The sequence below is a fragment of the Pan troglodytes genome, chromosome 4 (genome assembly GCF_028858775.2).
Source record: "Pan troglodytes isolate AG18354 chromosome 4, NHGRI_mPanTro3-v2.0_pri, whole genome shotgun sequence".
Classification (NCBI taxonomy): domain Eukaryota; kingdom Metazoa; phylum Chordata; class Mammalia; order Primates; family Hominidae; genus Pan; species Pan troglodytes.
In genome coordinates, this window is record NC_072402.2 from 157,782,646 (window position 1) to 157,796,786 (window position 14,141).

At 39.8% G+C, this 14,141-nt stretch overlaps 1 protein-coding gene across 8 annotated transcripts in view; it reads right to left on the reverse strand.

Annotated features, from left to right (window-relative positions):
* Positions 1 to 14,141, reverse strand: part of PWWP2A (PWWP domain containing 2A) — a 56,366-nt gene that overhangs the window by 27,008 nt on the left and 15,217 nt on the right. For 5 of the 8 annotated variants that reach the window (XR_010157396.1, XR_010157395.1, XM_009450067.5 and 2 more), the window contains exon 2: positions 2,966 to 3,930. Coding sequence is in view for 6 of the 8 variants with exons in the window: in XM_009450067.5 (XP_009448342.1) it covers positions 2,966 to 3,930 (965 nt within the window). In the remaining 2 variants the exon portion in view is untranslated. Of the gene's footprint in view, positions 1 to 1,208; positions 3,931 to 14,141 lie in introns of those variants that run through there. The other 3 variants (XM_527102.8, XM_024356790.3, XM_024356792.3) reach the window with 1 other exon arrangement.

Sequence of the window (14,141 nt, forward strand, 5' to 3'; positions counted from 1 at the left end):
CTACAAAACTCATTGTTATTTTTATATTCGTCAATCATGTTTTTTTTTCTTCTCTTTCCCCATGGCTTCTGAAACAAATCCAATTTGGTTTATGCCACAACAGCACATTTACCAAGCACTTGACCATATCAGTAATGTCTACTTCAAACTACTGTTAAAACTCACCCAGATCATTACACAAAGCCTTGGAATTACATATTTTGATGACTTTTAAGTCTTTCTGAACTTTAGATTTCAAACTTTTAAAAACACCTGATTGAACAAGTTCATTAATCTGAAACAAATACTTGGAAAATCTTTTAGGATAGTTCCTTATAACTTCTCAACCACACTGTGAATTTCAAAGAATTTTTTTTTTAAGTATAGTTGTTTCTGTTTGCAGGAAAGAATATGTTCTACTCAAGTGAAACATGTTTTTAAAATGTGTGTTTATTATAATCAAAAAGCATTGAGTGAGTTCCCCATAAGAAATTCTACTTGCTTTTGCAAAAATTTGCAATCAGTCAATAACCTTAAGAAAGCTGACAAGACTATTGATTTTCAATCTCCATTAATCTTTTCATTATGAGTTCCATAGTAACTACTCCAAATTGGATTTAGAAATCCACAAAAAACTGCTAAATTTTAAATTTCTAAAAGTATTGAAATTAGATATCCAAAAGTTAAGACACAAAAAGTATGAAAGCAACTTTAAAAATCTTGAGATAAACTTGCCTCCACAGCCAATCAGATATATTTCTCACTACTAATACAAAGCTAAAAATGGAAAATAAGAAATCAAATCTTAGGGACAGATGGACCATGTAGAAAAATAGTAAGCTAAGTTACTAGCCCCAAAAGCAGTGATACATGAGGCAGAAAACCAAACAGAAGAGACCGGTTGTAATTACCCGAATGTAAAAAAAGGAAGCATGTGATGAAATATTAAGACTAAAAATTAAAATTCACACATTTATGAGAAATTGGCAGGAAGGGGATATCAAATCTAAAAGCATTATCAAACCTCTATACTACAAAATCTTATTTTGAGAATATACTGATTCATCTCTCATTATTTGAAGTTTTCTTATCTCAGATAATATATTCCCTGATAGGGCAAATAGCAAAATAAAAGTTTGATTTTCCATCTCTTCTAAACACTCTTACAAAGAATAATTTTCTACCATCTTGAAATTTTTCAAAGCTTTTTGAGAAACACACACAAATAATTTGGATTTAGTTGATTTTATTTACAGCTTTTTTTTGGTTTTTTTTTTTTTTTTTTACATTTCAGAGCATTACACAATTACATTTTCTCATTTTCTGACCTGCAAACAGATACCTTAAACGGAAATTATTTTGTTTTAATTATCAAATTAGGTACATCCAAAATGCAACAATTACACATATGACAATTAATTCACAAAGTATAATTTTACTGGGACATATCCTAAGAATTTAGGAACAGCCAGTCAGGAGAAATCTGACCAAATTTAGCAATCACTATTTACAAATCCAAAATCAAACCTATCTAAACTCCCAAACCAGAAGCTTGAAAGTATTTATTAAATCCCCACTGGACGAAAGACAGTGATGACTAACACCTATCCAGTCTTGACAGTTTTAATCCCAAACACTGGGCTATTTCCCCAGTCTGTAACTGAATTGCAACCATCTGTTTGTCAAACACCTAACCATCTAACTTTTACACCATTATGCGCATAGAAAGGCTAAGTGTTCATTATTTAAAAAACAAGTAGTCATTAAATATCCACTATTCCCCCAGCTCACCAAGCCCTTATTGCAATCCCAAATATGCAATCTGTGTCACACAGTGACAGGCTATATTTCATATATATATATGTGTATATATACATATATATGTGTGTATATATACATACACGGATATATATATATACACACACATATATATATGTATATATACAGTATTAGGTACAAATGGCAATTAACAGTCCCTACAAAAATTCAATTTCAGTTGAGGCTATGGCTCCTATGCCTTGGGATGGTTTCGAACTTCAAAACTGAAAAATACTGCTAAAATCTCACTTCCTTAACACAAAATTTGATTATATGTTCAGTTTAAGCTCTCAGTCTAAAAATGGCTATAAGGTAAGTATTAAAAAGCCAGCCAACTGAGTGCAACTTCTCCCTCCAATCTGGCCACGCTATTTTGTAGAAATTATTCCTAACTAGACTAGAAAATCTGTGGTGACTTCCAATGGTCTTGCCTACCTTACTGCCCATGTTCACGTTTCAAACTGTGTCAACAAAGCCCGCACTTCGGGGGTCAGCTGCTTGGCAGCCTTAGCTGCCTCTGTGATAGCCTTGCGATACAGGCCCTTTCTCTTCTTATTAAAGCGTGACTGGAAGTTTTCTAAAAAGGGGGAGAGTTGTGAAAGAGCAAGGAAAGATGTTGTTGGAGACCCAAACCATGAAATACGGGCCTCCTGTCGGACTAAAAGGCCGTTATCTTTCCGGCTCACAGTTATAGTAAGAATACGGGCTGGCCACCAAGGGAAGCCATATATCTTGGCCCAAACAATGTCCCCTACACATATGGTCCTGCCATCTGGTGTGACGCATTTAGAGACATTTTTGGAAAAGACTTTCATTTTCAAGGAATTACTGAGCTTTTTCTCTTCCTTTGAAGAGGAGGAAGTGGAGGAGGTGGAAGGTGCATGCATACTGCCTGGAGGAAAATCAAAGCTTTCAGAAGAACTACACTCAGAGTTGGAAGATTTCAAATCATCTGTGCTATCAATGCTACACACTGAAGCACTGGAAGAGTCAGATTTCTTTTGATTTAGGGTCATGTAAACAGAGATATTGTTTTTGCTGCCCTTTTTGCCCAATGTCTGTGGTTCATCCTGATCACCAGGCACATGCACTTCATTTGTGTCCTGAACCTCACTGCTGGCCTCTTCAGGGCCTTTTGAGGGACTCTGATTTTCTGAAGGGGCCTCACCTGCTGAGCGGGTAGAGGTGCAGCGAGACTGGGGCTTGGGTGCCATCTTGCCACTCCGCATTTTCTCAAGTCCTGTCTTCAGAGAAGAGTCATTTTCTTCATTCCTGTACCTCTGTGGTTTTAAACGAACCCGGGGTGGAAGGGAACCTGAGCTAGGATTCTGATATCGACGTGTGAAATGGACTTTTGAATGTGCATTTTTGGAAGTAGAGGTTTCATTTTGCTTCTTTTGTGCCTTTTCTTTGGCAATTTTTAACACTTCCCGAGCTTTCGCATGATCCATGTTCTTACTCTGGAGAACTTTTTTAGTACTTAACTGAGCTTTTGATGTATTTGCCTGAGCAGAAACTTTTACTACTCTGCCTCTGCTGTGAGCAATATTTGAAACCTTAACCACAGCATTTCTTTTCTGGCTTTCATTTTGGTTTTTCCCATCCACTTTATGGTCAGTTTTCAGTTTTTTGTTCACAGTAGTTACACTTTCATTTCTCCGTTTTTTATCTTCATATTTAGAAGAGTCACTTGCACTACTACCTTTTCTAATTTCCTTTTTTTCAGCAACAACACTGTTTTTACATTTATCACACAGAACTTGCCTGGGTCGTAGTTTAATAGCATTCATTATTGAAGTGGGTTCTTCCCTGTACATTTTTCGTTTGGGTCGCTTAATTTTCCGAGGAGGTGGCTGAGGTATTGATTGGTTATATGTGTCCCTGATAAACAAAGGGGGAGGATAAGGTGCTCCTTCATGGAAGAGAGGTGGTGGTTTGGAAGTCCACAGGCTTTCAGCCAAGCTCAGCTCGGGATGCGGGACAGGAGAAGGGTCATCGGGAACAGCACCATTTGCTTCACACTTGACTTCTGTCCCTTCTTGGAATGTATTACTTTGGAGCGGCATGGCTTCTGGTTTATCCTTATATTCCCTTTTGGGAAATACTGTCACAGGGATACCATGGGGCCCAAACCTTTGAAAGAAATGTAAGAAAAAAAGAAGACATTAAGTTAACATCTATAATACAATTTCTTAAACGTAAACAACACCTGATGCTTATTTATATAACCTTTCCCGAAAACTATTTCATATTAAAAAACAAGACTACAAAAATCTACTATCTCTTCCCCCAAAAGTCCAAAGACCTTCATTTCTTTCGGTTCTACATTTTTGGTAAAAACAAACAGCTGCCCTAAGCAATGACAGAATAGTTGACTATACTTAAAGTAGATATTTCCAGTCTTGAATCAGAAAGAATGTTTTCTCAGATAGCTTTATGTTAAGCATCACATACATTACATTCACTGAACCATATACAACATTTTCAGTAAATGCAACTACAACTTTGTGAAACACACATATATTTCTTCCTCTGGTTATAACAGCTTTCAAAACCTCCACAAAGCAAATTCAGCCTTAACTATCCAAAACTACTTAATGAGTAAAATCCCATCTCAACTTTATTGGTTAATCACTGAAGATTCAAAGAAAGTTGCTCTTTTACTCTTGCATCCTAACTAGTTACCTATTCTGTCTCCCAAAACACAAAAATATCAAGAACTCAGATACTTAAACTACTTCCAAAGCAAACAGTTACAGAGCTGTGGCTTTCTTTTTAAATCATCTCACATTAAGAAATATATTTGCATTGCAATCCAATAAAAACACTTATGAATGGGCCGGGTGCGGTGGCTCATGTCTGTAATCCCAGCACTTTGGGAGGTCGAGGTGGGCAGATCACGAGGTCAGGAGATCGAGACCATCCTGGCGAACACGGTGAAACCCCGTCTCTACTAAAAATACAAAAAGATTCGCCGGGCGTGGTGGCAGGCGCCAGTAGTCCCAGCTACTCGGGAGGCTGAGGCAGGAGAATGGCGTGAACCCAAGAGGCAGAGCTTGCAGTGAGCTGAGATCACACCACTGCACTCCAGCCTGGGCAACAGAGCAAGACTCTGTCTCAAAAAAAAAAAAAAAAGACTACTTATGAATGTATACATGCATCCATATATACATAAATACACACACTTAAGCAAAAGTTTCACCAAGTACTTAACCTTGTATTTTGTGATACATAATTTCTTTTCTACTCTGGCCTACTTCATTTGTTTTAAGGCTAGTCAGACCCATTAAACTGATTTGAAAACTCCATTACGGGTCCAGACTCTGTTTGCAAACCATGGTACCTAATACGAATCTTTAAAATTCTCAGTTTCTAATAACCTTATTTCATAAATAGAGTTAGAAATAACAGTGGTTTAACATGCCTGGGCTGAATATCAAGAACCTGATCCTTAAAATAAACTTGCTATACTAAGTTTTCTTCACATAAAATCAAATCACACTACCAAATAATTTCAGCATATAGGTTAGCATGTTGACTATATGCACTATTTGATTCCAACAATATCTAACACAATACAACTGTAATGCCAATCCTATAAGGCAAAGGGGCTTAGATCTAAACCCAAAGATTGGCTTTAGGTAGTCAGTCACGTGGAACCTTCAAAACTAGATGCCAGTGTTTTATATATGTCTATATTTTCTACACTACAAATCTTCAGTGCTCAGATTCTCTGAAATGTTCTTTTTTTTTTTTTTTTTTTTTTTTAAAGACAAGATCTCACTCTGTCATCCAGGCTGCAGTGCAAGTGGTACCATCACAGCTCACTGCAGCCTCGACCTCCTAGGCTCAAGCAATCCTTCCGTCTCAGCCTCCCAAGTAGCTGGGACCACAGACAGACGTCACCATGCCTGGCTAATTTTAGTATTTTTTGTAGAGACAGGGTTTCACCATGTTGTCCAGGCGAATGCCTGAGCTCAAGCAGTCTGCCCACCTCAGCCTCCCAAAGTGCTGGGATTACAGACGTGAGCCACCGTGTCCAGCCAGAAATGTTCTTATGCTCCCAAAAAGGTTCAGAATACCTTTGCTAGGAAGAAATCTTGATATTAGGTACTAACAGCTGTGGACAAACCTAAACGTGGGCAGGATTTACAAAGAGCCAGCATACACCAGGTATTATTCTAGCACCGGAATACTTTTTTTCCAAAATTCTTTGTTAGTCTGGCTACCACAAACCAACAACTTACAGCAAATACTTACAAAACATAAAAAGGAAAGGCTTTTTTTTTTTTACCTACGGTAAGACAAGATTAGGTCTCGGATAGTCCAAAAAGGAAAGGTACCCTCCTATTGTATCAGACTGCACAGAAAGTTGCTTTCTCCATTCTAACTTCTGGTAACCAAGTGTTTGCTTCCTGACTACTTAACTCAAAGTAACTTTAAGCATTTAACCCTTTCTTACACAGTACATAGGTGCTCATTAACCACTTTTTCAAAAGATGACAGGACAAAAGAGGGGCTTCTTGTGTTTTAATGCAGAACCAACATAAACAATGTGACTTATTTGATGTGACATCACTACTTGCATTAACAATAACATTTTCTAACTCGTAAGAAGGCATAATTTTGCCCCCATCACACGTTCACGTTTCAATACCTGAATGAAGAGAAGTGCCCTTCCTCTTACTGATTTATAAAATTTTTTTTATAGAGACGGTGCCTCACTCTGTCACTCAAGCTGGAACGCAGTGGTGCGATCATGGATTGCTGCAGCATCAACCTCCTGAACTCAAGCAATCCTCTCATCTCAGCCTCCCAAGTAGTTGGGACTACAGGCACCTGCCACCATGCCTGGCTCCCTTCCTTTTATTAGGACTAACTAAACCATACTTATCTTAATGTTTGAGGTGAAGTTTCACAGCTGTCTTTTATCAACTGTTTGTATCCTCTAAACTCATTTTTGCATGTGTAAAATGAAACACTATTTCTGACCTTAAAGGATTCAGATAAAGATCAATAGGTCAATACGCGGCAGCCATTTTCCTTGGTTAATATTTACTTTAATTTGCTTCATGTAAGTGATTTAATCTTATTTTCAAACTAGTAACTTACAGCCTGATGCAGTGGCTCACATCTGCAATCCTAACACTTTGGGAGGGTGAGGTGGGCAAATTGCTTGAGCCCAGGAGTTTGAGACCAGCCTGGGCAACATAGGAAGACTCCGTGTTTCTACAAATAGGAAAAATTAGCCTGGTGTGGGGGTATGTACCTGTGATCCCAGCTACTTGGGAGGCTGAGGTGGGAGGATTGCTTGAGTCTGGGAGGTCAAGGCTTCAGTGAGCCATGTTCATGCTATCGCACTCCAGCCTGAGCAACTGAGTAAGCCTTTGTCTCAAAAAAAAAAAAAAAAAAAAAAAAAGGCCAGGCACAGTGGCTCACGCCTGTAATCCCAATACTTTGGGAGGCCTGAGGTCAGGAGTTCAAGACCAGCCTGGCCAACATGGTGAAACCCTGTCTCTACTAAAAATACAAAAATTAGCTGGGTGTGGTGACACGCGCCTGTAGTCCCAACTACTCGGGAGGCTGAGGCAGGAGAATCGCTTGAACCCGGGAGGTGGAAGTCGCAGTGAGCAGAGATCGCACCACTGCACTCCAGCCTAGCAACAGAGAGAGACTCCGTCTCAAATAACATAAAATAAAAATAAATAAAACAAATACAAAAACAAAAAACACCTAATAATTTACTAGAGGTTTTTTTTTTTTGGGGGGGGGGGGCGGTTGTTTTGTTTTTTTGAGACAGACTCTCACTGTCGCCCAGGCTGGAGTGCAGTGGCACAATCTCGGCTCACTGCAACCACCGCCTCCTGGGTTCAAGCTATTCTCATGCCTCAGCCACCTGAGCAGCTAGGATTACAGACGCGTGCCATCACGCCTGGCTAATTTTTGTATTTTTAGTAGATGGGGTTTCATTATGTTGGCCAAGCTGGTTTTGAACTTCTGGCCTGAAGTGATCCACCAGCCTCAGCCTCCCAAAGTGCTGGGATTACAGGCGTGAGCCACTGCAACCAGCCAATTTTGCTAGAATTTAGGCTCCTTCCCATGTCTTTAATTTATACTCTCAATACAAGTATGGCCCAGCCAATTACTTTATAGCTGTTTATATCAAGTAATGGAATCTGGTATGTTTATCTTTATGAAGTTCAGTAAGAATGTTAATATTTCGCAACTGGATTGTTTTTGTTCTCTGCTGTTCCCACATAAGCATACAAAATACCCAAGCGTTAAATGCTTTTAGTAACATAGGGAAGAAGCACCTAATTGTGTAATGATGAGTGAAAACTACAATAAGGGGGAAAAAGGGGAAATAAAACTGGTAATTGTGTGTGGGTAGTGAATGCCTGGCAAAGCGGAAAAATATTTCAAAATAATAATAAAACATCCTCAAAGGACCAAAAAGATAAATCACTTCAAGAAGAAATGGGGATCACATGTCTATGTCTTTGCTTCATTTCAGTAACCATGCTGTCACCCTTACACAGATAACACCTAGGGCAGTGTTACCAAACTAAGGATGGAGACATTAATTTTGAAATCAATTTCAGGGGTCACACTATGATTAAAATAAAATCAGAGTTAAGAGTAGAAGTAAATATCTGTAACTGCAATGAATCTGTTTCACACATGTATATAAGGATATATGGATCCAGATGTAAAATAGATTTTCTAAGTAGGCTAAAATGTTTGAGAACCACTAACCTATGAAACTATAAATTTAATAAGAATATAAAGTAGAAACAAAACTATGGTCCCTTAAAAACCCTAATTTCTCCTAGCCTGACCAACATGGTGAAACCCCGTCTCTACTAAAAATACAAAAATCAGCCAGGTGTGGTGGCGCATGCCTGTAATCCCAGTTACTCAGGAGGCCAAGGTTGCAGTGAGCTGAGATCACACCACTGCACTCCAGCACTCCAGCCTGGGTGACAGGGCGAGACTCCATCTCAAAAAGAAAAACAAAACAAAACAAAACCCTAATTCTTCAAGTACAGTCTGTGAAAAAACACATCACAACTCCTCGGAGTGTTTGCAGTGGAAATTCCTAAGCCCTGCCCAAAACATAAATCATAAAACTTTCCTATAGTGGAACTGGAATCTGATATTTTAGCAAGCACTTTTGCTTTAGCTTTTTCTAAGGGAAGACATTTACGTCTCATGTGAATGCTCACCAAGATTTTATTGAACAAGTGTTTAGGTGAAAGGCTGAAAAGGCTGACTGGTATCCCTTGCTTTAAGTTTTCCAAAATAACTTTCTACAACTACTCCCAAGAGTTGAGTAATAAGATACCCTACCCACTTTGTGCAGCATAAAGGCATGTGTTAACGTATTAGTGACTCCTAACCCTTATCCACTTTCAGTCTTTAACCACTACCCAAAGATTCTAAACTAAAACGATTCAGGTATTACGGCTTAATTAAAAATACTGCAACTGTCTGCAAATCTGCAATTCCTTGAAAATAAAACTTTCCGTGAATCTGTAATTCTATTCAAAAAGAAAATTTCTTTTTAATAGAGACGTGGTCTCCTTATGTCGCCCAGAGTAGTCTTGAACTCCTGGGCTCAAGCAATCGGCCTGCCTTCCATAGTGCTGGGATTAGAGGTGGGAGCCACCACAGTCGGCCCCAAAATTCTTTTAAAATAAATATCTTAATAATTTAGGAGTAAGTGCCAAAAAAAAATTTTTTTTTTTTTGGAAACAGAGTCTCACGCTGCTGCCCAGGCTAGAGCGCAGTGGCCTGATTTCAGCTCACTGCAACCTCCACCTCCCAGGTTCAAGCAATTCTCATGCCTTGGCCTCCCAAATGGGTGTGTGCCACCATGCCCCGCTAATTTTTGTATTTTTAGTAGAGATGGAGTTTCGCCATGTTGGCCAGGCTGGTCTCAAACTCTTGGCCTCAACTGATCTTCCCTCCTTGGCCTCCCAAAGTATTAGGATTACAGGCGTGAGCCACTGCACCTGGCCAGTGCCAAAATTTTAAGGGGGAAGAACACTAGGGTTTAACAGTTACTTTGTGTTGCTGGGCACGGTGGCTCACGCCTGTAATCGCAGCACTTTGGGAGGCCAAGGCAGGCGGATCACCTGAGGTCAGGAGTTCGAGACCAGCCTGGCTAACATGGTGAAACCCCATCTCTACTAAAAATACAAAAATGAGCAAGGCATGGTGGCGCACACCTACAGTCCCAGCTACTGGGGAGGCTCAGGCAGGAGAACGGTTTAAGCCTGGGAGACGGTGGCTGCAGTGAGTCAAAATATCGCACCACTGCATGCACTCCAGCCTGGAAGACAGAGTGAGACTTCATTCTCAAAAAATAATAATAAAAATAAATAAATAAAAATTAGCTAGGCGTGGTGGCACATGCCTGTAGTCACAGCTACTTAGGAGGCTTGAGGTGGGAGGATCGCTTGAGCCATGATTGGACCAATGCACTCCAGCCTGGGTGACAGAGACCCTGTCTCAAAAACAAAACAAAAAAAGGCCAGGAGCAGGAATGGTGGCTCATGCCTATAATCCCTGCACTTTGGGAGGCCAAGACAGGAGGATAGCTTCAGGCCAGGAGTTCACGACCAGCCTGGTCAACATAGCCAGATGGTGTCTCTACAGAAAAAGGAAAAAGAAAAAAACAATAATACCCAGATTCATTTTATTTTGAGCCAATGATTTTAGAAACTACCTTGCCTTACAAACAGCAGCAAACTAAATCACGGAAGAGGTAAAACTGAAGCAAGCTTATTGTGGTTCATATTTCATCTCTTTGTGAGACTGGTTACGATGTCAAAGTTTAACCTGAGAAAAAATGAAATAGCTAAATGCAAAAGAAAATTTTACAAAAAGTTAAAAATGGAATTACGATACAATCCAGCAATCCCACTTCTGGGTACATATCCAAAAGAATTGAAAGCAGGATCTCAAAGAGATATTAGCCAAAAAGGTGGAAGGTGGAAGCAACCCAAGTGTCTACTGACATATGAAAGGACAAAGTGTGAGCTAGACAGATAGAGATATATAGATATACAAATATATTATACAAAATAATAGTTTCAGTCTTAAAAAGGATGAAATCATAGGCTGGGTGTGGTGGCTCACACCTGTAATCCCAGCACTCTGGGAGCCTGAAGCAGGCAGACTGCTTGAGGCCAGGAGTTCAAGACCAGCCTGGCCAACATGGTGAAACCCTGTCTCTACTAAAAATACAAAAATTAGTGGGCATGGTGGTGCATGCCTGTAATCCCAGCTACTGGGGAAGCTGAGGCACAAAAATTGTGTGAACCCAGGAGGCAGAGGTTGCAGTGAGAAGAGATCACGCCACTGCACTCCAGCCAGGGTGATAGAGTGAGACTCTGTCTCAAAAAAAAAAGGAAATCATGGCACATGCTACAACATGAATGAGTCTTGAAGACATTAAGTAAGCCAATCATAAAAAGATATTGCATGAATCCACTTAACATGAAAAGTATCTAAAGTAGTCAAATTCACAGAAGCAGAAAGTAGAATGGTTGACAGCAGGTGGAGAAGCAGAAATGGGAAGCTGTTGTTTAAAAACTATTGAATTTTAGTTTTGCAAGATGAAAAACTTCCGGAGATCTGTTTCACAACAATGTGAATGTACTTAACACTATTGAACTGTATCCTTAATGGTTAAAATACATTTTATTTTATTTTTTTTACAATTTCAAAAAACTTTTAAAAATGTGCATCTAAGACAGGCATGCCCATAGTCCAAAGTATTTAGGAGGCTAAAACAGAAGCATCACTTGAGCCTGAGTTCGAGGCCATCCTGGGCAACATAGAAAGAACCAACTATTAAAAAAAAAAAAAAAAAAAATGCGTGGCCGGCCACTGGGGCTCATGCCTGTAATCCCAGCACTTTGGGAGGCCAAGGCAGGTGATCACCTGAAGTCAGGAGTTCGAGACCAGCCTGGCCAACATGGCAAAATCCAGTCTCTACTAAACATACAAAAAGTAGCCGGGCGTGGTGGCATGCGCCTGTAATCCCAGCTACTTGGGAGACTGAGGCAGGAGAATCACTTGAATCCAGGAGGCAGAGGTTGCAGTGGGCCAAGATCACACCATTGCCCTCCAGCCTGGGCAATAAGAGTGAAACTTGGTGTCAAAAAAAAAAAAAAAAAAAAAAAAATGCAGCCAGGTGTAATGGCTCACGCTTGTAATCCCAGCACTTTGGGAGGCCAGGCAGGTGGATCACCTGAGGTCAGGAGTTCAAGACCAGCCTGGCCAACATGCTGAAATCCCATCTCTACTAAAAATACAAAAAATTACCCAGGGGTGGTGACAGACACCTGTAATCCCAGCTACTTGGGAGGCTGAGGCAGGAGAATCACTTGAACCTAGTAGGCGAGTTCACAGATCATGCCACTGCACTCCAGCCTGGGCAACCAGGCGAGACTCCATCTCAAAAAAAAAAAAAAAAAAAATGCCGCCAGGCATGGTGGCTCAAGCCTATAATACTAGCTAATCAAGAGGCTGATCACTTGAGGCCAGGAGTTTAATTAAGTCCAGCCTGGGCAACATAGTGAGACCTGATCTCATAATTAAGTAAAAAATTAAAATATGAAACAATGAAAAAAAAATGTATATCTAGCTAAATATAGAGGGGAAAGTTTTATGAGAAGCAGTACATTGGTAAAGAATTATTAGTGCAAGGGAAACAGTAATTACATAGCGGAGAAACAGGACAACACCCTAACTTGAGGGAGAATCAAAGTACACATTGCCAATGAGGGCACATGGCTATCATGGGCCTGCAGATGTGGTGTTCCGAGAACACGACATTGCCTGCATAACCTAAATCCAAATTGAGGAACAGTCCTTATTACATAATTGCTACATAATTATATTGCAAGTAAATGTAATACATAATCATTTACTAGAGAATAAAAAACACATTGAAGGAAATTTTTATCGGAAAAATTGAAGAAATAATGAAACATGAGATACAAAGTAAAGTACTCTATCAATGTTTCTTTAATTTGAAAACTATACTGTGGCTATAGTTTTCCTTTGATCTTAGAAAAGAAATGCTCCAGCGTAAGTAAAGGAGAATGATGTCTTCAACTCAGTCTCAAACAGTTCAGGAAACAAATTTATTTACATAGAGAATGACAAATTAAATGTGGCAAAATGTTACAAATGAGTGACTCTAGAAAGAGTTTACAAGAATTCTCTGCTATGTTTCAAACTATCTAAAAATAAGAAGCTAAAAAAGTGTTTTTTAAAAGCATGAATTCAGTTTACTTAGTTCCACCAATACACTTCTATGCAAAGAAAGCACACAAAAAAGAAAATCTATCCAACTTAAGTGGTAAATGCCAGCAAATTCACCTCAATTATCACTAAGCATAAGTCTATATGAAACACAGTGAGACCCCCATCTCTTAAAAATAAATAAAATGTTTAAAAAACAAGTATGCTAACTGGTCTGATAGTATAAAACAGTCTCAGCCCTAGGACACAGCTTCAGTAGGTGAGACCAGAATGTACCAGTCAATGCCAAATGAGGTTACAGTCTTCGGAAGGAAAGAAATCACCATGGATTAGTGATCAGGAAATGGGCTTTGCAGGGAATGGGACCTAGAAAGGCTCAAGCAGATTAAGTGAAGAGCAAAACAGGGAGTGGTAAATGGTGAAGACTAGTTATCCATTCTGAATATTATTAAGGATTCAGAGGCTTACATAAGCAATAAAATAAAGGTGATCCATCTGGCAGAAAAAGAGGAGGGCATGTTGGTGAGTGTGCCTGAGTGGAGAGGGCTGCCAGTTTAAGAGTATGATAGACAGAGAATAACCAGTCTCTTAATAAGAAGGCTGGCTGGGAGCAGTAGCTCATGCCTGTAATCTCAACACTCTGGGAGGCCGAGGTGGGTGGATCACTTGAGACCAGGAGTTCAAGACCAGCCTGGCCAACATGGTGAAACCCCACCTCTACTACAAATACAAAAAAATTAGCCGGGCCTGGCGGTGTGCATCCATAATCCCATCTACTCAGGAGGCTGAGCCAGGGTAATCATGTGAACCTGGGAGGCGGAGGTTGCAGTGACCCGGGATGCACCACTGCACTCCAGCCTGGGCAACAGAGTGAGACTCTGTCTCAAAAAAAAAAAAAAAAAAAAAAAAGAAATGAAAAAAGAAAAAGAGGAGACTGGCTGAGAGTGACAGCAATGGCTCATGCCTGTAATCCTAGCACTTTAGGAGGTTGAGGCCAGGAATTTTGAGATCAGCCTAGGCCACACAGGGAGACCCTGCCTCTACAAAAAATTAGCTGAGTGTAG